Source organism: Lutra lutra, chromosome 12 (genome assembly GCF_902655055.1).
Source record: "Lutra lutra chromosome 12, mLutLut1.2, whole genome shotgun sequence".
Taxonomy (NCBI): Eukaryota; Metazoa; Chordata; class Mammalia; order Carnivora; family Mustelidae; genus Lutra; species Lutra lutra.
Genome location: NC_062289.1, coordinates 28,067,944 through 28,091,349, shown reverse-complemented (window position 1 = coordinate 28,091,349; position 23,406 = coordinate 28,067,944). Strand labels below are relative to the sequence as shown.

Here is a 23,406-nt window from a genome sequence, read left to right as displayed (position 1 = left end):
AGGCACCCAGGAACCTGGACCAGAAACCTGCCCAAGTTGGAAGGATGGATGCTGAGCTCCTGGAATGAGCTTGCCACAACCCCATTTACCACACGACAAAAGAAATCAGTCTACCTTTTGCTTTAAACCCAAGAAGATGCTGAAAGAGTTCATGGAACGGAAACTGGGATAAAAGGATAACCAAGTCATCCTCATTAAGGAGAAGCCAACTGGTCTCAGGATCTTCATCCTAAGGGGAAAGATGCAAAATCATGTCAGCTAATTGGATCAGAACACACCAGGGTCTAAAGTTACAAGAGTTAAATTATCACAGATACAAGTCCTACATCAGGTCCATGTGTCTTCGTGGACTTCTCCTCCTACTATCAGCTCCACAGATGGGCTATAAATCTCCCGAAATTGCAAGCCCAATTATATGTGCATCTGGGTCATACCCATTCTTCCATGGCTGAAATTGCCCTCATTAAATGTCCATTCCAAAGAAGATTAAATAAAAAATTCCTCAAGAGTGGAAAATCTTACTATAAAAGGTTAGTGCTCTGACAACATGAATTTAAGAACCACATATTCAGGCCAAGTTACTTTAGCTACAAGTCTCTTGCCCCCAAATCAAGGCCTACTGTAGTATACACTGCCTTATGGCAAAGTAATCTGCATTTGCTAGAGCTACTGAAGCTCTGTTGCCAGTCAGTGCTCCTAAAGCAAGAGAGAATAACAGGCCATACGTAGAGATTATATAGGGGAAACGTTTAGGGTTTTTTGTTTAATACCGAGCACTAAAGTCATCTTAGAAAACAAGTTGATATGTGTCCTAAAATATGCTACATTCAAAAGGGAATGCTGTAAAAAGATCCAGACATCCTGAAGAATGTATCACCTCAATTTCAACAAGGGACTAATGCATTCATTGATAACCTCCCAGGCCACTCTTTCCCTACCCCCATCCACCCCCGCCCCATTTTAGGTCCTAAACGGCTTACACACAAGCCTCAGAAACTCTATTAGAGCAGCAGCTCTCAACTCTAGTTCTACATCAGAATCACCTGGGAGGCTTTTACACATCTGGATGTCTGGGTGTGGGCCTGGGCGAGATTTCTAAGTTGCCCCCTGTTTGTTCCTTTTTTTTTTTTTTTTAAAGATTTTTATTTATTTATTTGACAGAGAGAGACAGCAAGAGAGGGAACACAAGCAGGGGGAGTGGGAGAGGGAAAAGCAGGCTTCCCGCTGAACAGGGAGTCCGATGTGGGGCTCGATCCCAGGACCCCTGGATCATGACCTGAGCCGAAGGCAGACGCCCAATGATTGAGCCACCCAGGCGCCCTGCCCAGTTGGTTCTAATATAGAGCCAGTATCAAGGAACCACTAATGTGAAAAACTGAGAGCACTTTCCTTCCTGCAGCCTTCTGAGTCAACAGCACTCTCAACATTCTCACCTACTCCCCAGGTTCTTGAATTCACTCAACAGTCAGTGAGGACTAGCCAGGGGCCAGGCACCACTGCAGGGTCCCCAACCATCATCTGTCTCTGGGAGTAAATGCAGGAAACCTTCCAGAGAAAAGACTTCTCTCTCAGGGGATAACACTCTTGTGGAGGGGGGCGGGGGGAACATTTCACCACAATCTTTAAATACAATTTAAAGCACCAGCTTCTGAGAAACTCTCTTCAAGGTGACTGCTGAGTCTCTAGCAGAGATGTCTGAAGAGGAAAATGAGTGCAAAGCAACCCCCTAGTCCTGAATGAGCACTTGGGTAAACACACAGACATGATCACTGTCTGCTGCAAACTGTCAACTTCTTTTAAAAAGAAGGAGTCTTGGGGCACCTGGGTGGCTCAGTGGGTTAAAGCCTCTGCCTTCGGCTCAGGTCATGATCTCAGGGTCCTGGGATCGAGCCCCGCATCGGGCTCTCTGCTCAGCGGGGAGCCTGCTTCTTTCTCTCTCTCTCTCTCTCTCTGCCTACTTGTGATCTCGGTCTGTCAAATAAATAAATAAAATATTTTTAAAAATAAATAAAAAATTAAAAAAATAAAAATAAAAAGAAGGAGTCTTGGGACGCCTGGGTGGCTCAGTCATTGGGCGTCTGCCTTCGGCTCAGGTCGTGATCCCCGGGTCCAGGGATGGAGCCCTGCATCGGGCTCCCCACTCAACAGGAAACCTGCTTCTCCTTCTCCCACTCCCCTGCTTGTGCTCCCTCTCTATCTCTCTCTGTCAAATGAATAAAATCTTAAAAAAAAACAACAACAGTATTTAAAAAAAAAATAAAAAGAAGACTTAGTAAATCTGGTCCCTGGCCACCTTGACAGCACATCAAATCAGGATGTGGATCATAAAAGAGCACGTGGGCAGGTAACTAGCTGGAGGGAAAATTCCTGACAGATACACTAACCCTATGTACAGCAGAAAGAAAAATCAACAAGTACTATCTTGAGAAACTGGATTTGGATCACTTAGTTCTCACCAAGAATAAAGAACCATCTTCTACCTTACAAATGAGACGATCTGGATAGGAAGTATTCACAAGAGTTAAAGGAAGAGCTTGGTAAGCTCCAGCTCTTTACTATACAGACTCACGTTACATGCTGGGAAAACTCCTTCACCCCCTGCACCTCGGTTTTTCTCATACCAGTACCTGCCCTCATGGGGCTGTGGCAGAAGCCAAGGAAAGACCATGTGACAAGTGCTTAGAACAATGTGTGGCACATAAGAGGAGCTCGACAATGATTAATGAAAATGACGCAGACACGACAACTTACCTCTTCTCCTCCCTCATCTACTAGCGTCCACATCCCGGATGCAGGCCCCGAGGAGGATGGCTTCTGCTCACTGGGCTTCATATGGCACAGGAATTCCGCTCGATTTCTGAAGGACAAGGGAGATCACGCCAATCACATGAACACAGAAAGCCCGCATGCATGCACTCTGGGTCATCTACTCAACCCCGCAGAAGAGTCAGCCGGCCACCCCATCATCACATGGTTTAAACGACTAAACAAATAAGAACTGGCGAGAACTCAAGGCGGCTAAAACCTAATTTTGGTGTGCAGACCTCGAGGATCCTGGATTAGTAGTGACAAGTAATTGCAGAGAAGCCGTAATGCTGGCCCAGCTCCCGCATGCCAGGACCTCAATACATACGGACTGCTGAAGGACCTCACCTCCAGCCAGGCTTACAAACTGGTGCCAGTACACGACTTGAGGAACATGTAGTATCTGTTCTCATCAGCTTTACTGAATATAAAAAGATAATCTGCAGGTAATTCAGAAGTTTGTTTAGGGGAAAAGAGTACCTCTAAAGGCAAAACAATTTTGAAGTCAAAATCCTACCTACCACGTGTTGGAGAAGCCCCTTGTATCCAGGCAGAGAGAACTAGAGAGAATTCCTGCCAGCCAGATTTCACAAGGTGTTAGCTAGACCTGATGAGCAGGTATAACCAGAGAAATTTCTTCTCTTAGACTACAACATGGTTTTCAGGCCCCTGTTCCTTCCCCTTCAGCCTGCCCCTGAAAAATTCACCCATTCCTTCCCGTTACAGGAACTTTCTCCCATGACTTCCAGCACACCGCTGCCCTTTCAACCCAAGGAGCTCTAATCCTGTGTGTCCACTTGTATGCCTCAATGACCTCAGACTTTCCTCCTTATAAAACGGCTCTCCTTTCTGTCCCTGTTGGTCTGTTAGGGCATGAATGCCCTCAGAGTCACTCAGGCTCAGAGGTCTACAGAGTTCTCTCGGAACCACTCCTATTCCACCAGTTCCTTATTTCATGAGCTACTTAACCCTTTTCTGGGAAGACAACCTTTAGGTTCCCCTCCTTCTCTTTCTCACCACCATTACCCCAACTCAGGCTCCAAGGCAGACAAGCTTTCCAGGACTGAGAGCCGGAGGTAATACCACTGTTCAAGGTCACCTAGACAAGACAGTGCCTTCTCCCTCTAAATGTCCTCTTGATGAGGGGTTGGGATCCAGAGCCAGGAGAGCCAGAAGTCTCTAACTGCACTTCAATTAAGCAGAAGCACATCTTCTTCTGCCTTCAGTCCATCCTAGCCTTCCTGGATGACTTTTACAATTATTCAAAAGCCCTGATCTGCTACAGAGCCAGACTTTATCAAATCTAGATTCTTCTGTTTTAATGTCAAAACCTTCTATCATCCAAGTCGCTGTAGCTCTTCCACTGTATGACCATCTCCCATGCAGTCTCTGCTCCAGCCAATCGTATCCTCCGCACCGCCACCTTACCTGTACCCTGGGCCACAGCCTCTTCTCTCCGCCGACAGTGCCCTGCCTGCTCTTCTCTCTTAATGAGATCTGCCCCCATTCTTGCAACCCAGTCATACACACACCTAGAATCTTCTCTTACTGCTCCACCACCCCCCTGGGGCTCCCCGGGGCTAGCACGCTGATCACAGCTTCCCAAGTGGGCGCTTAGATCTCTGCCCTCTTCCCCTCTCTACTACAGCTCTTCTTCTAAGGGAAAGACATCTTTCTTATCTCTCCACAGCTCCTTCATATTGACATATATGACACGAGAGGCAAATCCACTAAAAAGGGGACCCAAAAAAAGCTTAATTGTTTATACATAAGAAGTTAATAGGGTCATGTCGGGGAAAAAGGGTATCGAACCCAAAGAAAATCCGCAATATTAAATTCTAGAATGCTGACACTTCCCTTAGCGGATCTTTGGATCTGGGCAGTTTAGGAAGCCAATCCTTTGGTAGAAAGAAGCATTTCAATTTCTACTTCATAAAGCTCTTCCGCACTTACTTGACAGGAGACATTAGCAGGGCAAGGGACTGCATAAAATGAAAGACCCCTGATGGGTTATTCAACACTTTGATCTGAAATCAGAAAAGGAAAAGGCATACTGTAGAAAGCTGACAACCCAAGTATCCATGATCTCAGTTCACCAGCATTCTGACAAAGGAAGCAGTTACTAAAACAAAGATGTGACTGGCACGTAATCCCCAAGAGTGAGAGCAGGTGGGTTCCCTGGCAGTCCTGACTGAGCTGGACTCACAGAGCACAGCGAGCAGAGCAGCTGACTTCAACTACTGTACCCACATGGGATGAACCACAATAGTGGACAAAACCAAAAATCCTCCTCCTACCTAAAGAGATTCAGACTTCTCACTGCGAGAAATACTAAAGAAAAGGTCACGTGGAGAAGCTGCCCCTGGCATGCACTTGGCTCCCACCCATCTGAGCGGAGGCTGTGAGTAACAAAATAACCCAAACGCAAGCAGCAGAGCGGAGAAACTGTGAGCCGTATAATCAGCACTGAAGGTGATTGTATGAACATTGAGCACAAAGGCCTGATCTCTGCTAGCGTTAAAGAACTTTGAGATGCTCGTGGTTTCTGTTTTGCGTATACCAACCATGCTTGTGGTGGACTAATTTAGGAAGCTGTGTTGCATATCACCAGGAAAAAAAGTTCCAGTGTGTCTTCTTGCACAGAAATTCTACAGAACTACATACTACTGAATCTACCGAGCCAGATGACAGGGGAACTTCTGCAATTCTATCTTAATTTCATCAGTGATGGGCGGCCCAAGAAGTTTCAGCATAAAAACCCCTATGAATACATATACATATACACTAAAATAGTTTAAGAATTTTATTTTAAATATCAATATTTTTAAGCAGTTTTTTAAAGGGAAAAAAATTTCTTCAGGAAAAATGTTTAACAAAATCTCTCTCATCCCACTCAAAATCAGAAGACCATCATCATACCTGGATGAAAGGAACAGCCCATTTACTAACACCAGCTGGACATCGGAGAATATGGTTTAAAAGGAAGAAGTGATCTCCAGGACAGCCAACTCTTTGTAACACTGACACCTGCATAGGGAAGGACATACAGTTTCACTATCTAGTAAGAAGAAAAATGTGCCAAGGGGTCTAGTAAATCACTCAGCCAATGTTTAAATACAGGAATCTTCCAGAAGAGGAACCAGAGATCTACTGTACACACACACACACACACACACACACACACACACACACACAGAGTATATATACAGTATATAACAAAGATATACTATTAACAGGTTGAGTTTCTACCACAGATGCACACGGAAGCCTAAGAACCAATGAGTACTACAATAAAAACATCATACGTAGTTTCCTGCAAACCCAGTTTTCATTATCTGGCAAAATACAACTCACGTTCCTGGCCACATGGGAATGGATGCAAGCCAAGTAGTTTAATCTAGTCTGAGTTTGCAACAGATTCTCAAATCCAAATAAGCACGCTTGGGACTTTACCATATACGCGAGAACTCTAATATTAACCTAAAAGAAGCACCCAAGGCAGCCCCACTGAAAACACGACTAAATAAACAAGCCTCCTTCTCTAACACACTTAACATCTTTCTTAAATCTCCCAAACCCTGACACCAGCCTTTTCTCTCTTAAGTTCTTTAAGTATGACTGAACACAACACTAAATGTATGATGATACATAATACATAATACATAATAAATACATAATAATTAATAATAAATAATAAATTTAAAAATAATAAAAAATAAAAAAATAAAAAATACATAATACATAATAAATGATATGGATGGTTTTAGATCAGCTACCTGTATTCTAAATACGTATCCCATCTTTAATTTAGCATGCTTCCCACATTTCCATTTCTTCCTAAGCTGAAGGCCTGAGATTATTTAAAGTGTATCAGAAAGAAAAAATACTACTTTGTGCTTAATGACACACTAGATAAGTATAATTTATCATGTGTCATGAATAAAAAAAAGTCACTAATTAATACATTAAATGAATTAGTGGAAGAAGCTGTTGAAGAAAACTCCAGAAGGCATAATTCTTCAAATATTTGTTCCCTTACCAACTTCTGCAGCCAGAGAAGAATATCATCATGGAACTGGGTATCTTCATTAACCCTTCTGGTGAACATGAATAAGACACTGATACACTCCTTAAGTTGACAGAGGTCAGAGGGAAAGCTTTCTGTCTGTTTACAAGCTATAAATTAAAAAGAGGATTAAATGAGCCCCCACATAAACAGAGTTTGGAGAGAATTTTTAGTGTCTCTATCTATAAATTAATTAATTAATAAAATCTTTTCAATATTTAGTTCAGAAAAAAAATCCAAGAAGAGGGGCGCCTGGGTGGCTCAGTGGGTTAAAGTCTCTGCCTTCAGCTCAGGTCATGATCTCAGGGTCCTGGGATCAAGACCCACATCAGGCTCTCTGCTCAGTGGGGAGCCTGCTTCCCCCGCCAACCCCACTCTGCCTACTTGTGATCTCTCTCTCTGTCAAATAAATAAATAAAATCTTTAAAAAAAAAATCCAAGAAGAAAAGTTGCATCAAAAATATCTGAATTCTGGGGCTAGTGGCTGGCTCAGTTAGAAGAGCATGTGACTCTTGATCTTGGGATTTTTTTTTTTAAAGCTTTTATTTATTTATTTGACAGATAGAGATCACAAGTAGGCAGAGAGGCAGGCAGAGAGAGAGGAGGAAGCAGGCTCCCCGCTGAGCAGAGAGCCCAACGCTGGGCTCGATCCCAGGACCCCGGGAACATGACCCGAGCCGAAGGCAGAGGCTTTAACCCACTGAGCCACCCAGGTGCCCTGATCTTGGGATTTTTGAGTTTGAGTCCAATGCTGGGTGTAAAGTTTACTTAAATAAATAAAACCTTTCTCAAAAATCTGAATATCTACTAAATATGTAATCCAAAAAAGTATTTAATTTTGTGAAATATTACAAAATAAGGGAAAATTAACTTCATCAAAATCCACTTTCTTTTTCTTTTTCTTTTTTTTTATTTAACAGACAGAGATCACAAGTAGGTGGAGAGGCAGGCAGAGAGAGAGGGGGAAGCAGGCTCTCTGCTGAGCAGAGAGCCCGATGTGGGGCTCAATCCCAGGACCCTGGGACCATGACCTGAGCTGAAGGCAGAGGCTTAACCCACTGAGCCACCCAGGCGCCCCGAAAACCCACTTTTAATTTAAAAATCAGCAGATCTCTGACCTAATAATCCCAGCTCTTTGGTTAGTTATGAAAACAATGAGGAGGAAGGTTTTGTTTTTTTTTTTAAGAGAGAGTGGGAGAGGAAGAGAGAGAATCTTAAGCAGACTCCACCCCAATGCAGAGTTCAACGTGGGGCTCGATCTCACAACCCTGAAATCATGAGCTTCGCTGAAATCAGGACTCAGGCGCTTAACCAATTGAGTCTTCCAGGCACCCAGGATTATTTTTTACTTTAAATACTCCTAATATCTTCCCAAGAAATAAAAACTGCATAATTCAATTAGCTAATTCATATTTACCACATCATACAATTAAAGATAGTTTTTTAAACCCAAATATGGTGAAAAATACAGAACATTATAGATCCTCTGATGAAAGTTATATAAAACAGCCGAACAAACTAGACAAGCAAAAATAAACCACAAAAGATACAGGATAAAAAGAACGCTGAGTATGGGTTTTACAATCAAAATTTATTTGAACTCTACTTGGTAACAAGCACATAAATTGGGACTAAGGGACATTAATGATAAAAAGCAAGCTTTCTGGCTTCCCAGAGTAGCAGAAACTGACAGCCCCAGGGAAGGGAGGCCTAGCTCTGCTCCCAACAGATGTTATGAAGGCAGATCTCAATCCTGCTTTGGGGAAGGCAAGGTAAAACAGCTAGGACAAATGTTCCCTTATAATACCAATGAGGACACAACCCATTCAACCAACTCCTCCATTCTTTCTTCATCAAAGACCTCAAAAAAGAGACTTTTACGATTCACATACCTCGGCCTTGAATTGCTAAAGATCTCAGAAGAGCTGAACTATTGAGTAAGGCATAAACGTAAGACTCCACTTGCAACTTTGAGAGCACAGAGGTGTACGAATGCAGAGCGAGGGTCTGATGGAGGTGCTCAGATTTGGCATCAAATAGCTTCTTTAGCTCCCCCAGTGCATTTTCATTCATCTCTACTCTTTGGTAGCGATGATAGCCTGAAACTTTCACTTGATCTGCACAGATACCCTAGCAGTGGACAAAAGGGTAAAACAGGAAACCAGTTAACTCTTTACATGTGACATAATCAGGCATACAATGTATTATTGGCTTCAGTACCACCTTCAAAGAGCTTATAAATCATAGTGAGGGGGCAATACTACCACACAAGAAACAATAAATCAAATCTGTAATCAGGGGCCAAGAGGGATAAAGTCAATCACAAGGCATCACATGGTCAAAGAAGACAAAAGAAACCCTAAGGAGAAAATAATAGAACTTGTCTCTAGGAGTCTCACAATTGATAATCTTACCTTCAACTTTACAAACATGGAAGTCAAGCTGATATCCCCACAACTTCAAGGGACTTCAAAATATCTCTGTACCTACCCTCATCACTCTGAATCTGCTCAAAAGAAACCCCTCTCCTTTCCAATACTAACACCCCCAGCTGTGTTCCTAAGTCTATCCTCTTTTTCAGTGTTTTCAAATGTTCCCCTGACCACAGACTCTTTTCTGTCTAGAGAGATACAAAGGTCTCCCAGTGAATGAGGATCAGGGATTGGGGGAACCACATGTTTCTCCTCAATAACTTCTCCAGCCTCCCTTCACTGCCAGACTTGCCAAGAGTGGCCTTCTCTTCTTTGCCAACCTTCCCAGGCCACTGGGAAGTGGCTTCCCTTGGCCTCTACAAGGTCACCTTGGCCTCCGCAGGGCCACATCTAATTGCCTTCCTGTTTCCTCAGCTCTCAAATTTATTCCATGGATCAGCCTCTCCTTGACCCTCTCTACCCATCTGGATGTTCCGGGCATTATGCCCAAGGTTACAAACTAAATGGTCCCCAGACAGAATCTGACCTGAAAACATGACTTGCTTGGCCTCTACTCTCTATTTTGTTGCCAACAGTCACAAATCAGGATCCTTCACACAGAAATCCTGACTTCCAGCTCTTCTTAGGAAGTGAAAAGATGTGGCAATGTTGGACCATCACAAGCTCACGGCTAACGATCAGCTAGAACTCAAGAGCAGCTGCCCCCACTGGGCCAGGAAGGAACTTACCCATGGACCACCATCCCACTCAGCCCATTTCACTCCTTCAGGTCACCTGCATGGCCCCTGCGAGCATCCAACTTTGTGACTCCTACACCACACTACTCTGGACTAGGACAGGGTCTATGTGAGTACAAGCATCCTCCAGACCTAGATGGCATCACAAGAATGGCAGCTCCACTGCAAATGCCCCAGGTGCCGAAACGCTTTACAGAACACCAAAATACCTGCACGGACAGCTGTTCATCCTTAAAGTGCCACAGTCGGCTTTTCGCGTTTTGGCAATCAGACGTGAGAGCAAGGAGCTCAGCCTCGGCCAGCAGCAGCTGCTTCCTACATCGCGAGTAGTTCAAAAGCAGCTCGTAAAACTCATGCCTGTCCTGATGAGCCATGCTGTCGAATTCTTCTAAATACGACTCAACATTTTCCAGCCACGAACCAGGCTCAAAGATCTTCAGCTGTTCTTTAGTAAATGGTACTAGTTCTGGTTGAGATGGGAGCTCTGGGTAGAGTCGCTCGTTACGAAACAAGGGTTTCACTGCCATCGAAGCTGGTACTTCTCCAGCAATTTCGGCTGGCAACTGAGGATACAGTTTTTTCACTCTAGGTGGATGAAAAATGTCTTTGGCTTCACAAGAACTCTGCAAGCCAACATTTTGTAGCACCTCTGAAGAAAGACCCAAGGCTTGCTTGTCATCTTTCTTTTTCTGAGTTTCTCTGGCCTGTAAATTTTCCATTTCTGGCTGAGTATAAGAAAAATTAGATTGCAAGCTACCTTTGGAAGGTCCACAGAGTACCAACTGATTTTCCTCTCCTTCTGTGCAGTTCTTGGGGGTTTCTACTTTGGTTCTGACACTGTCTCCAGGGCTGACCTTTAGATTCACCGCATCGTCCCCAACGCGGGCTCTGACCTCCTCCCCTTCCTTTAGGGTCTCTGTGTTCCATGTCAGGGGCTCTTCGTTGCTTATAGTTAAGGAGGTGAGTGGTACATCAAACATTTCACTCTCATTTTGTCCACAGGCAGCATTCTGGAGCTGGGAATCAGTTAGCACCTTCAGACAGTCTCCTCTGAATTCACAAGCTGGAGGAGGGATTGCCAGCTCTCTGGAGGGTTCTCGAAGAGAGACTTCATCAGATTCTTCCCTCTGAAGGGTTTCAGATTTCTTCTTTTCCTAAAAATGAGATTTATAATGTGAAATAATTTAAAACACTGAAGTAATAACTGATGCTTTCAACATAAGGAATTCTTAAATTGTATACAAAAATCTAAATTTTTTAAATTAGCAAATGGAATCTAAATAAACTTCATAAGTAATGTGTTTCAGGGCGCCTGAGTGGCTCAGTGGGTTAAAGCCTCTGCCTTCAACTCAGGTCATGATCTCAGGGTCCTGGAATCAAGCCCCACATTGGGCTCTCTGCTCAGTGGGGAGCCTGCTTCCCCCTCTTTCTCTCTGCCTGCCTTTCTGCCTACTTGTGATCTCTCTCTCTGTCAAATAAATAAATAAAATCTTTAAAAACAAAAATAAGTTAACTTTAAAAAAAAATAAGTAACGTGTTTCGTATTTCCCATTATTATTCAATTTTGACTATGTTAAGTGTGGGAGATTCACTAGTCTAATCGTAACAGAGAAAGACATCAAAAGAAGCAGCAAATTATGATGCAAGAAGAGAGGAGGAAAGTTTTAATTAGGGCATTCTCCATTCTCCTAGAGGTCAACAGAACAGTGTCCAAGTGGCATAGGCCTCAATCGATTTATCTTCATCTTGACAAACATATTCACTTAAAATTCAAGCAGAAATAGTCAAATAAGTTGAATAATAAAAATGACTATAGTATTAGATTATAACCTACAGAATAAAATAAATATCACAAGTCCATACTGACATAAATGATAAATGAGCAAAAGTGACACTCCTCCTTATAGAACTCCAATTAGTAAATGTAGATGGAATGAGGAAAACAGGAAATCACCATTACAACGCCATGGTAATAACTGTCACGGCAAAATCTGCCAACGGATGCTAAAGTGAGTGAGTGAAAATTCAAGGAGAAACAAGACAACTGGATAGCATCAAAGCATCTCCTAAATATTTAGTGATTACAAAGGGGGAAACGGTAAGGTTCTATGGAGAATTCTGGCAAATGATACTTTAACTGTGTCATCAAGATTAATATGACCAGTAGCATAACCCCATGTGAGGTTCTGAAAAGGCCTATCACCTCTTCAAGTGTCCTTTCCAATAACATATAACTTCAATCTAAGTATAAAAAAATACCAGAGAAAAACTCAAATTAGGGAACAGTCTACAAAATAACAGAAATATGGGGCCCCTGGGTGGTACAGTTAAATGCCTGACTCTTGGTTCTGGTTCAGGTCATGATCTCAGGGTCGTGAGATAGAGCCCCACGTCAGGCACTGCACTCAGTGCAGAGTCTGCTAAAATTTCCATCGCCCTCTCTCCCTCCACATGCTCACTCTCTGTCTCTCTCTCAAATAAATATATAAATCTTAAAAAAAAAAAAAAAAAAGAGTAACAAATGTTATGGTCATCAAAGAAAAAAGACTGAGAAACCATCAAGAGACTGGAGGAAACAACAACGACAGGACAACCAAATACTCTGTAGGACCCTGGATTGGATTCTGGAATACAGAAAGGACGTGGTAGGAAAACTGTTGAAATCCAAGTAAGTTCTACATCTCAGTTAATAGCATTTTGCCAACATTAACTTCTTGGTTATGATAAATGTTCTACACTACAGAATTTATGATTGTGTGAGAGGGTGACATCAGAGGATGCTGCATGAAGGGTATATGGAACTCCCTATACTATATTTACAACATTTCACAAAGTCTGAAATGATCTCCCAAAACACAAAGACAAAAAAAAGTTAACTATTAAAAGAAGTCCAATAAAATGAGTTATGGTTTAAAAAAAAAAACACCTCAGGCATTAACACACAAAGTAGATACACAGGAAAACATGCTAATAAAGAAGAAAAAAATTACAGAAGATTCTTTAAATAAAATTGTTACAATCAAACAAACTGGAAAAAAAAATGCATCACTCAAACATTCCCCTTTCACTATGAAATTTTAAGAAGACAAACCTGACAGTTTCACAAGTTATCAGTGATTTTGGATTGTGCTGTCCAGCAAATGTCAAGCAAAAAAAAAGTTGACAAGAACCAAAAATGTAAGCCACTTATATGTACCTAATAGTAGGAAGAAAAGATAAATGTTTTTGAAATCGAATTTGAGGTCGCTCACTGGTAATGGCTACCAAACATTTACAATGGTGGCGACTGAAAAAGTACGTGCCCCTCCAAAATTACTTTAATCTACACTGTGAACTTCAGATTCAGATATGAGCCACACAAGGCACACAAATGAGTCTAACTGCCTAAAATCATGAACAACAAAAAGCATTACACGAGTATTCATAAGAAAATGAAGTGGGTCTAATTACACTGCAATGATGTTTAGCACACTTCTATAGTAAGTAGGTTTGTCAGACTGGGAGGTCAGAAAGAGAAAATCAGGAGACGGAGGACCATGTTACTACAGCGAGAGAAATGCTGGTGTTACTTGTTGGGAGAAAGGCCAAATTTTAGTGAGTTGAATAATCAAAACATAAAATTAAGAAAATAATCTCATTTATAATGGGCAAAGAATAAAATAGAGATAACTTTAATAAAAGAATTGTAAAAATTGTACTCTGAAAATTGCCAAACATCATTAAAAGAAACTGAAGACTTAATAAATAGAAACACATCCCATGTTCATGGATCAGATCACAATATTGTTAAGACGGCAATCCTCCTCAAATTGATACACAAATTCAACATAATCTCAATCAAAAGTTCAGCTGGTTTTTTTTGCAGAAAATGACAAGCTCGATCCTTAAACTCATAAGAAAATGCAAGGGACCCAGAGCAGACAAAATAACCTTAAAGAAAAAGGACAAAGGAGATCTCATACTTTGCAACTTCAAAACCTACTATAAAACTAGAGTAATAAGAACAGTGTGGTTGCAGCATACAGACAAGTAGGTCAATGGAAGAGAACTGAGAATCCAGAAATAAAACCTTGTATTTACAGTCAGCTGATTTTCAACAACGGTGCCAAGACAATATAATGAACAATGAGCCGTCTTCAACACATGCTGCTTAACAACAGGATACCCAAAGGGTGAACTGGACCCTTACCTTCTATCATACACAAAAATTAATTCAAAAAGGATCACAGACCTAATGTAAGAGCTAAAACTTTACAACTCTTAGGAGAAAAAATAAGCGTAAATCTTTTTTTTTTTTTTTTTTAAGATTTTATTTATTTGACTGAGAGAGGGAACACAAGCAGGGGGAGAGGGAGAGGAACGAACAGGCTTCCCACTGAGCAGGGAGCCTGATGCACTGCTAGATCCCAGGACCCTGGGATCATGACCTGAGCCGAAGGCAGACGATTAACAGCTGAGCCACCCAGACGCCCCCCAGAGATGTAAATCTTAATGACTCTGGGTTACACATGACATCAAAAGTATAAATAGCAAAAGAAAAAAATAAATTGAACTTTATAAAAATTAAAAATATTTGTGCTGAAAATGACACCTTGAAGTGAAAAGTTAACCCACGGCATGGGAGGAAATAGTTGCAAATCAATTATCTTATAAGGGACTTATACTCAGCATAAAAAAGGAACTCTTCTAACCCAATAATAAAAAGATGAATAACCCAATGTAAAAATGGGCAAAGGATGTGAACAGACATTTCTCCAAGGGGGATATACAAATGGTCCATAGAAAGATGCTAACATCAGTAGCCATTACAGAAAAGCCAATCCAAATCATGAGACACCATGTCATGTCCAGTAGGAAAACTATTTAAAGTCAGATAGTAAGTGACAGTAAGGATGTAAAGAAATTCGAACCTCATACACTGCTGGTGGGATTGTAACGTGATGCAGCCACTATGGAAGACAGTTCATCAACTCCTAACCGTGGTGATAGGTACACAACCTTACAGTCACACTAAAAACCACCAAATTATACATTATAAATAGGTGATTATAAATAGGTGAATTGTATAGCGTATGAATTACATCTCAAAAAGCTAGGAGAGATTTTTAAAACTTAGTGAGTTGACAAAATGAGTGAGAAGTAAGGAAGCAGAGACTGGAATGTGGAACAGAGAAGATTTTTATTTCTCTCTTCTGAAGCTGGAAGAGACCTCTAGGGGTGTTAAATGCTAACTGGAAGAGGAGACAAGGGAGCTGGAAGCAGCCACAAGACAGGCCACATGATCAAGGGCACAGAAAGCAACTACACCGCCTCCAACATGCAAGCACGAGAGCTTTCCTATCCAACCTACCCCTCAGGCAGTTTTTAACCCCCATCTCATTCCACTCCAACACCACCTCACTCTGCCCTCACCCCCCACTCCAGAATTGCCTTGAAATTTCAAATTCTTTCCCTCTACCAAACAAAATGAAGTGTCCAGCTGCTACTCCCAAACTTGCCTGCCCACTCCCAGCAGCTGTAGGAACAGATAATGAGGCCAGAGAACCAAATGAATTTTTTTAAAAACTTCTTAGCCTCTCTGGAAAGAACACACAAGACTTTGTTTAGACTTTTATTTCCCCTGGGGTAGAACTCAGTGCTTCTCTGAGTTTCCAGAGTGGAACCAAAGAAAACTCTCTACCTGTCCTGGTTAGGGTAGTTGGGTCCAAAGAGAAATTAGCCTGGAGCTGGCCCAAGGAAGGAGTGAGGGAAGGACAGAGAAACTGGTGCTTCGATTCAAATGGACTATCCAGACCAGAGAAGGCAACCTGGAGGGAAGGACGGACAACCGTCTGAGCTGATGGCAAAGGCCTGCTCCCTCGAGGATCCCAGTACAGGGACAGGACCTCTAGGTATGAATGCAGAGAGAGAGGGGACTTGCTGAGATCACCACTGATGCCAGAGCCTCAAAGGCAGTGGTGAGCGCCCTGCGGCTTACTTCACTTTCCCAAGCACCAAATAAGGGAGCAGGTCCTGAATGGTCTCCAAGCCAGCAGCCTCTGCCCCACCACCAATTCGTTCCAAACTCCACTGTAACTTTGGCTCCCCTAAAACACTACTCTGAACACCACAAACAGTCACAGCTCTCCACTTAATGAAAGACTGATTCTTAACTCAGTGCCTTTGATGACTCAGTTATGACCATGCCTCCAGACAAATTCTTCCTTTAATGACCACACCAACCCTTCTACACATGGTTTACTCTGAATTCCTGCTGTATGTACTTGTCATCCAGCCCTGATTACAGGTTAATTTATCTTTAAGTTCTTTCTCCCCCCACATAAACCACAAGTGTCTTAGGGCCAGGCACTATATGTCTTTGGATCTGATCTGCCTCTGACTTTTGACAATGTTCAATGTTTCCTGAGACAATGGTGATGACCTATAAAATACAAGGATTTACTGAGTACAAACTGTATACTGGGCCCTGTCCTAGGTACTAGAATAAAGAAATAAAAAGAAATTATTAATTTATCCAACAAATATTTATACTTACCATGTGCTCTGGCACATTCAGAAATTTACTTTTACGTACCTCTCAGAAAGCAGAGGGAATACCCAATCAGTCAGAAGAAATTTGACTTTTATGCCAAAATCAGAATCTATTCTTACACTAAAAATATAAAATGTCACTTAAAAGTTAAAAAGCCGGCTTCCGATTATTTTGCCTACTTGAGTCAACTAGAGATAAAGATACAGGAGAATGTATTGTATATATAATAATCATTACAGATCACAAAATTCAAACACAACTCCATGTGTATCAAGTCATGTGTGCAAAAAATTCATACTTACATAATTTTATTTTAAGCAAAAGACACAGTTCTCACAACTAAAGATGGCCAGGTTAGGAATCTGTATTTCTTTACTTTTAACCTAAGTTACATATAGGTAGAGAATAAATATTAAAATAATTCCAAAGAAGGAAAAATAAGCAAACACTTATACAGAAATGGAAGAATGGAAGAATTTTCTTTGTCAATAAACAGGGAAAAACAAACTTAACTACACATCACAGTAAACATGCTCTGGAGTGTTGGGTACATGTGGGCAAAAAACTAAAGAACTCACACAAACCACTACCAACAGTTTTTCCCAGGAGACAGAATTCAGGGCATTTCGCTTCTGCTGTACATTTCTGCGTGTGTGTGTGTGTGTGTGTGTGTGTGTCCCGCTCAGATGCACATGCTTCTGGAAGCAATGAGCACTTTTAAAATTAGAAGAAAAATAAAAAGTGTAGGTTCTGGGAAACAAACCGGAAGTTTCCTCACTCACAATTCTTTCTCTCTGAGCTGGAGTAAGTAAAAAAGTTACAACTCCTTTGCTTCTGTAAAAATACAATGAGCTGCTTCTTCACAAATAATGAAAGTTCAAGTTTTACACATTTCGTAGAATACTTCCATGAGATTATTCTAAAGACAGGGTCTGTTTATCAATAATGTCTGTATCCGCAGCACTTTGCACAACGTCTGGCATAGAAGAGATAAAAAGGGCTTGGATATGTGGGTCTGTTTAAGTCAAGAGCTCTTTGGGCAACTGTTCCAGCCCTCCTTGGGGTATACAGGGATGCTGTATGAGTGAAAAGGCTTGGGGGAAGGATAAGGCCTCTACGTTTTGCTTTGAATACAACATCTGCTCTTAGCTGCCACCTCTTTCCTGTGCTCTTACCAATCTTCCTTTAAGTGTTAGGCTTGACAAGCTTGACCTGTTCCTCCTCCATCATATACTTCCCTCACTCAGCTTCTGGGACCTCACACTCTCAGTTAAGGGCACTGGGGACACATACTCCCTCTCTACCTCACTGATCACTCCTCACACTTCCTTTTCTTCTTCTCCCCCTTCTCCCCAAACTCTTAAAGTTGGGGTGTCCCTGGGTTCTTTTCTTATCACCTTTCTATATGACACTCATTCCCAAAGTAACCTAATTCAGTCTCTGGCTTTAAATAACTACCTATATGCTAAAGACTATATGCCAAAGACTCTCAGATCTTTTTTTTTTTAAAGATTGATTTATTGGTAGGGGGAGAGGATCTCAAGCAGACTCCGTGCTGAGAGCATGGAGCCCAATGCAGGGCTTGATGCCATGACCCTGAGATTGTGACCTGAGCCAAAACCAAGAGTTGGACGTTCAATCGACTAAGCCACCCAAGCACCCCAAAGACTCCCAGATCTTAATCCCAACCTGACTCTCCCAAGCTCTAGATTCATACACTCAACCCTACTTTATATCTCCATTTTGACGTCTAATAGACACCTGTTTCAAAATTACCATAATCAAAGCTGAACTCCTAATCAACCCCCAAACCCGTTCCACCCACCACCTCCCCGTCTCAGAGTCATCCGTGACTCTTCTCTCTCTCACATGCCAGATCCAAGCCATCGGAAAATCCTCTTGGCTCTACCTGCAGAAACTTCCAGAGTTCAAACACTTCTCACCACCTCTGCTGTACAAGTCTGGTCTGAACCACTGTCACCTCTTGCCTGGATTATTCCAACAGACTCTTAAAAGGTCCCTGCCTCTACTCTTGCTCCTTTACAGCTGATTCTCAACACAGCAAGCACAGTGATCCTTTAAGTTTCTGCTCAAAACTCTTGAGGTGCTTACATATTTCAAAGCAGAAGTTGCTACAATGGCCCCCACAGCCCTGCATGACCTGGCTCATGTGTTAGGTTTCTGACTTCATCCCACTACTCCCCTGTCCCTCACTCCTCCCCTACCCAGACGGCCTCCTGGCAGTTCTTGGGGCAGGCCAGGCAGGCCACTCCCTTACGGCCTTAGCTTGGAACGTTTCTTCCCCAATATCTACATGGTTAACTCCCTCATCTCTTTTGTGTCTTTACTTAAATGTCACCTTGGAAAACTGCAACCCATCCTTATCTCTCACCACTCCTCCCCAACTCTGTGTCCTGTTCTTTTTCTCCTTTCCTCACACTTATCATCTCCTAATAGATCATATATTTTATTTTTTTAGGTGGGGTTGTTCATTTGTCCTCTCCCTCGAGAATGTGATGTACATTAAGACCAGGTTCTTTCATTTTCTTATGTTACTTCCCAGGTGCCTAGAACAGTTCCTGGTGACCAATGAGTGTTTGCTCAACAAATGAATGGACCTTAGGAAGCACAAAAGGACCTAAATAATATATAACATCCCCTACCTTCACTCCTATTCATGAGGGGGAGCAGCTGAGTGGTAGAAATCATCCAGGCTAAGAAACAACAGGGGATGGGGATTTAAAGGGCTTTCCGGAGGCACCTGGATGGCTCAGTCGGTTAAGCATCTGCCTTTGGCTCAGGTCAGAATCTCTGGGTCCTGGGATCGAGCCACAGTCAGGCTCCCTGCTCAGTAGTGAGTCTGCTTCTCTCTCTCTCTCTTTTCCTCTGCCCTTCCCCACTGCTTGTTCTCTCTCAAATAAATAAATAAAATCTTTTAAAATTTTAAAAAAATAACAGTCTTTCTGTTTCTGTGATCAGCTTTCTGGGCCACATCTCAGTCTACCCTTAGCAATTACCATATGCTGTTACAATTAACGAGTCGCTGGCATCCAGAATTTAACTAACATTTGTGCATATTCCATGACTCTAAAATACACACTGCATCTGTAGAATAAGTCCAAATCTAAAAATCTACCATTCTTAACTCAAAATCTACCAAGATCACCGAAGTCAGGGTCCTCTGAGGTGGGGGATATTCCAGTAGAAGATGTACTAAAAGAATGAAAACGTTATTAGGACAACCTCTTAGGAATGAGGAGATTAACTACAGCCTAACAATGTGAAGTCATCTACCAGATGATTAACATTGAGGAATGCAGGTCAGCTGCTGGGTAAAAAAAATCCACAAGCCACTCAAACTATCTGAAGGGAACAACACATGACACTACTCACTTCCTGAACTGAGTCTTGGAACTGCTTTATGGCTCCGTAAATAGCTGGTAAATTAGACAACAGATAATAAATATTTCATTAATGTAGAACTTTATAATTATGCCAACACTAAAACGAATCTACTGACTCTAAAAGAACAATTTTTACAATGACAAGTATGAGGGCCTTGCTGGTGTTGTGGACTTTTTCCACTTGTTTTTTTTTTTCATTCTACTCAGAGGAAATTTACTAAATTCTTCTAAGTGACAAAGCTTGGAAGTATTCTTCAATACTGGCATCTATTCCTTTATTTAACAAACATGACCAAGTGCATAAAGGGCTGTGAAGGGTACTGGAAACAAACAAATCCTTGCCTCACTGAGGACACAGTCTATGGGAGAAGAGTTGTTGTCAAAATAACTACAAATGAGACAAGGGACAAAGGAGGTGCAGGGTGTTACTGCAGGAGGGAGTAACATGAGGGTGATGAGGGAAAGCTCTTCCAAGGAAGTACTGTTTTAGTAGAGACCTCACGACTGAGCAGTAGGTGAAGAGGGGTAGGAAGAGGAATGAGGGCAGAAGAAATAGCATGTGCAAAGGCCCTGAAGCAGAAGATATACGTATATATGTATTTTATATATATAGTTGAGAACCAAAGAGATGGTAGTAGTAAACCTGAGGCTGAAGAGAAAGATAGAAGCCAGATCATTTAGGGCCCCGAGTCAATGCTGAGGACTCTGGACTCCAGCCTCGGGGTAATGGGGAACCTTTGCAAGGTTGTAAGGAGGAGAGTTATCAGTTTTGGTTTTTGTTTTTAAAACTATCAACCAGCTTTCGTTTAGAGAGTGGGCAGCTAAAATGAATTTGGAAAAGCCAGTTTAGCAGAAATCCAAGAGGTCTTCCTTGGAGGGTGGTAGTGGTAGGATGGAGAAAAATGAGCAAAATTAAGAGAGTATTTAGGAAATACAACTGGAAAGACTTAGTGACTGATTAGATTTGGAGAGAGAAAAAAGCATGCATCCAGGATTTCTGGTTTGACCAAATACCTCTAGAATGAAGGCCTCTTCAAATAAATTAACATATGTCTGTGTAGGAAAATTGCCTGAAATGTGTCAATAAAATGAGCAATTGGTTTTCCAAGATAGATTAAAAGCTTAAGGTTTTTACTTTAAAAGTCCTGTTGCAAACAAAATAACGTGACAGAGAATCTTCTTAACTATTTTTAAGTATCTATAGACAGACATATAGATATATGAATTAATGAACTAAGCTACTGGATTGAGATTTTTGGCTTTAATCTGAGTTGTTAAACCGACTGTGGGCCTACCATTTAACTTCTCTGGACTTTAGTTTCATCATTCGTTTGGAGGGGGAAAAAAAAGCCCTACATATTAAGATTTAATGTTCTGCCCTCTACATGACTGATGTTTACATGTTATGCACTACCATATTCTAGGTACAGAGACCTTATGCAGGGTTCACCAAGGGCTTTTTTTTTTTCTTCCTCCATCTAGCTAGTTCTTTACCAGCCCAATACAATGAAAAATTATTTCTCTTAAATATGCTTCTTAAATTAGATAGCAAAATGGGTTTCACCCCAAAGAGTAACTCCTCACAGGCCTGGGTACACTGGTGTGCTTAACTCCATTACAGCCTTTTAAAAATGCACAACAAAACGGAGTCACATATATCATTTATGGCTAATTTAATACAGTATCTTTCAACACCTGTCTCTTGTCAAAACTTTGCTCTTATGAGAAAGTCAGATTTGGGTACCATTTTTAAGCTACACTTGCTTTGCAACATCACCCACTTGTTAGAAAGGAAATTTCCAGTAATTGTAATACTACCCTCATTATTTCCTTAATGTAAATTCAGTTCCAGGTAAGCCAGAATAAATCTAGGTCCAGCCATCCAGGGGTAGCATTTAACCTCTTCACTGTAAAATAAGTGTCATTTCATAAAATATATGTGAAAAATTAAAACCCAAGGTGCACCTGAAAACAAACCAACAAAAGTAACCCAGAAAATTCAAATTCATCTCTACTGTGTGAGTCCTGCCCTGGTTTAATTTCTGGACATTCATCCCCCACCATAAACGACCAGGATTATGAGAAATAAACAGCAGCAGCACCACTATCACCTTGAATTTCAAAAGTAAAAAGGTACATCGCTACAATCTACTTTCTGTCGCTATCCATATAGCTCTGCCAGAGGGCACATGCTACGCGTGGAGGAGCGCTTCCTTCCCTCTGTTCCCCAGAGGACTGAAAATGTTCCCAGGTTTAAAGGACAAAAGAGAGTCAAAGATGAAGCTGGGAACTGAAAAGGTGCTCCACGGCAGGAATCCAGGCCCAGGTGTGGAAAAGTCAAGAAGAAAGCAGAAAAGAAGGAGCCCCCTGAGGTCAGAGAAGGAAAAGGAAAATATGGGCTCCTGACAAAATATGGTAAGTGAACGTGGAGACGGAATAGACGAACAGGGCTGGTGTCGGTGGGTGGTGGGATCAACGTACTGGAAGGTGCGGGCAGAGACTGCGGAGGGCTCGGGAGATGGGTAGCCCCGGCTGGAGAGGCCCAAGAGAGGGAAAAGGAGACAGGGCGCATCCGCCACGGTCTCGGGAGGATGGCGGGGAGATCCTCACCTTGGTTTTAGTCCGGCTGGCCTTGGCCTTGGCCCGGCGCGGAGGCCTCACCGCCTCGGCCATAGACCCTGCGGCAGCGCCGTCGCTGTTTGTTTTTGTCAAAACCCTGCGCTTGCCACAACCGGCCCAGTTCCGGCCTCCGGGCTTATCACGTGATCGGGCCTCCACCACTCCCGGAGAAGGGGCGGCAGCCAGGGACGCTACGGGCCGCAACGTAGGACAAACCACTCCAGGAGGCGTATTTTTCACTGAAGGATGGCGGCCCCGCCCCTTCCCTCCAGGCCCCACCCCTGGCCCAGTGCTCCTTGTACCCCGTACGCAGGTTCGTTCGGTTGTGCGGAATCCCAGCCTCCCGGTGGGGAGTCTTATCTGTCTCTCCGGCCCTCGCTCAGTGTGCACGCCGGGTGCGCTAGCGCACACCTCACGCTCGCCGGCTTAAAGGAGTCCGGGGACGGACGTCTCTCAGTCTCGTTTTGACCTGTAGTTAAGTGGATCCAGTCAGTTAGCCTCAGTCTCTGCTTTGCGCTCGGGATGTACCCTTGAGATTTGCGTGTTGGTTCCCTCTTTTGTAAATGGGAACGATGATATTTGATGAAGATTAAACGGCCCAGTCGTGAAAGGTACTTGTGGAGTGACAGGCATATCAGTAAATGGAAGTTATCATTACTGTACAAAGTGCCAGGCGGGAAATAGACCCCTGTCCCGAGAAGGGCAGAGAAGAAATAAGACACGTAAAAGCGTTCTTAGTATAGATTGTCCGTACCTTGCTTCAGTTTTAAATTCCAGATGTTAAAAACCTGGCGCCATCTCCCTTCCCCAG

The 23,406-nt window shown here is 42.4% G+C and overlaps 1 protein-coding gene across 4 annotated transcripts in view; it reads right to left on the bottom strand.

The window, feature by feature from the left end:
- EPG5 (ectopic P-granules 5 autophagy tethering factor) overlaps nt 1–22,717 on the bottom strand; it is a 106,632-nt gene extending 83,915 nt beyond the window's left edge. For 3 of the 4 annotated variants that reach the window (XM_047696841.1, XM_047696842.1, XM_047696843.1), the window contains exons 1-8: nt 22,587–22,717; nt 10,250–11,194; nt 8,764–9,001; nt 6,845–6,981; nt 5,725–5,832; nt 4,759–4,832; nt 2,752–2,857; nt 115–229 (exon numbers count right to left, since the gene is read on the bottom strand). In XM_047696841.1, the coding sequence (XP_047552797.1) occupies nt 115–229; nt 2,752–2,857; nt 4,759–4,832; nt 5,725–5,832; nt 6,845–6,981; nt 8,764–9,001; nt 10,250–11,194; nt 22,587–22,649 (1,786 nt within the window). In that variant the 5' untranslated portion in view covers nt 22,650–22,717. Of the gene's footprint in view, nt 1–114; nt 230–2,751; nt 2,858–4,758; nt 4,833–5,724; nt 5,833–6,844; nt 6,982–8,763; nt 9,002–10,249; nt 11,195–22,586 lie in introns of those variants that run through there. The other variant, XM_047696844.1, reaches the window with a different exon arrangement.
- Nucleotides 22,718–23,406: the final 689 nt, after the last annotated feature.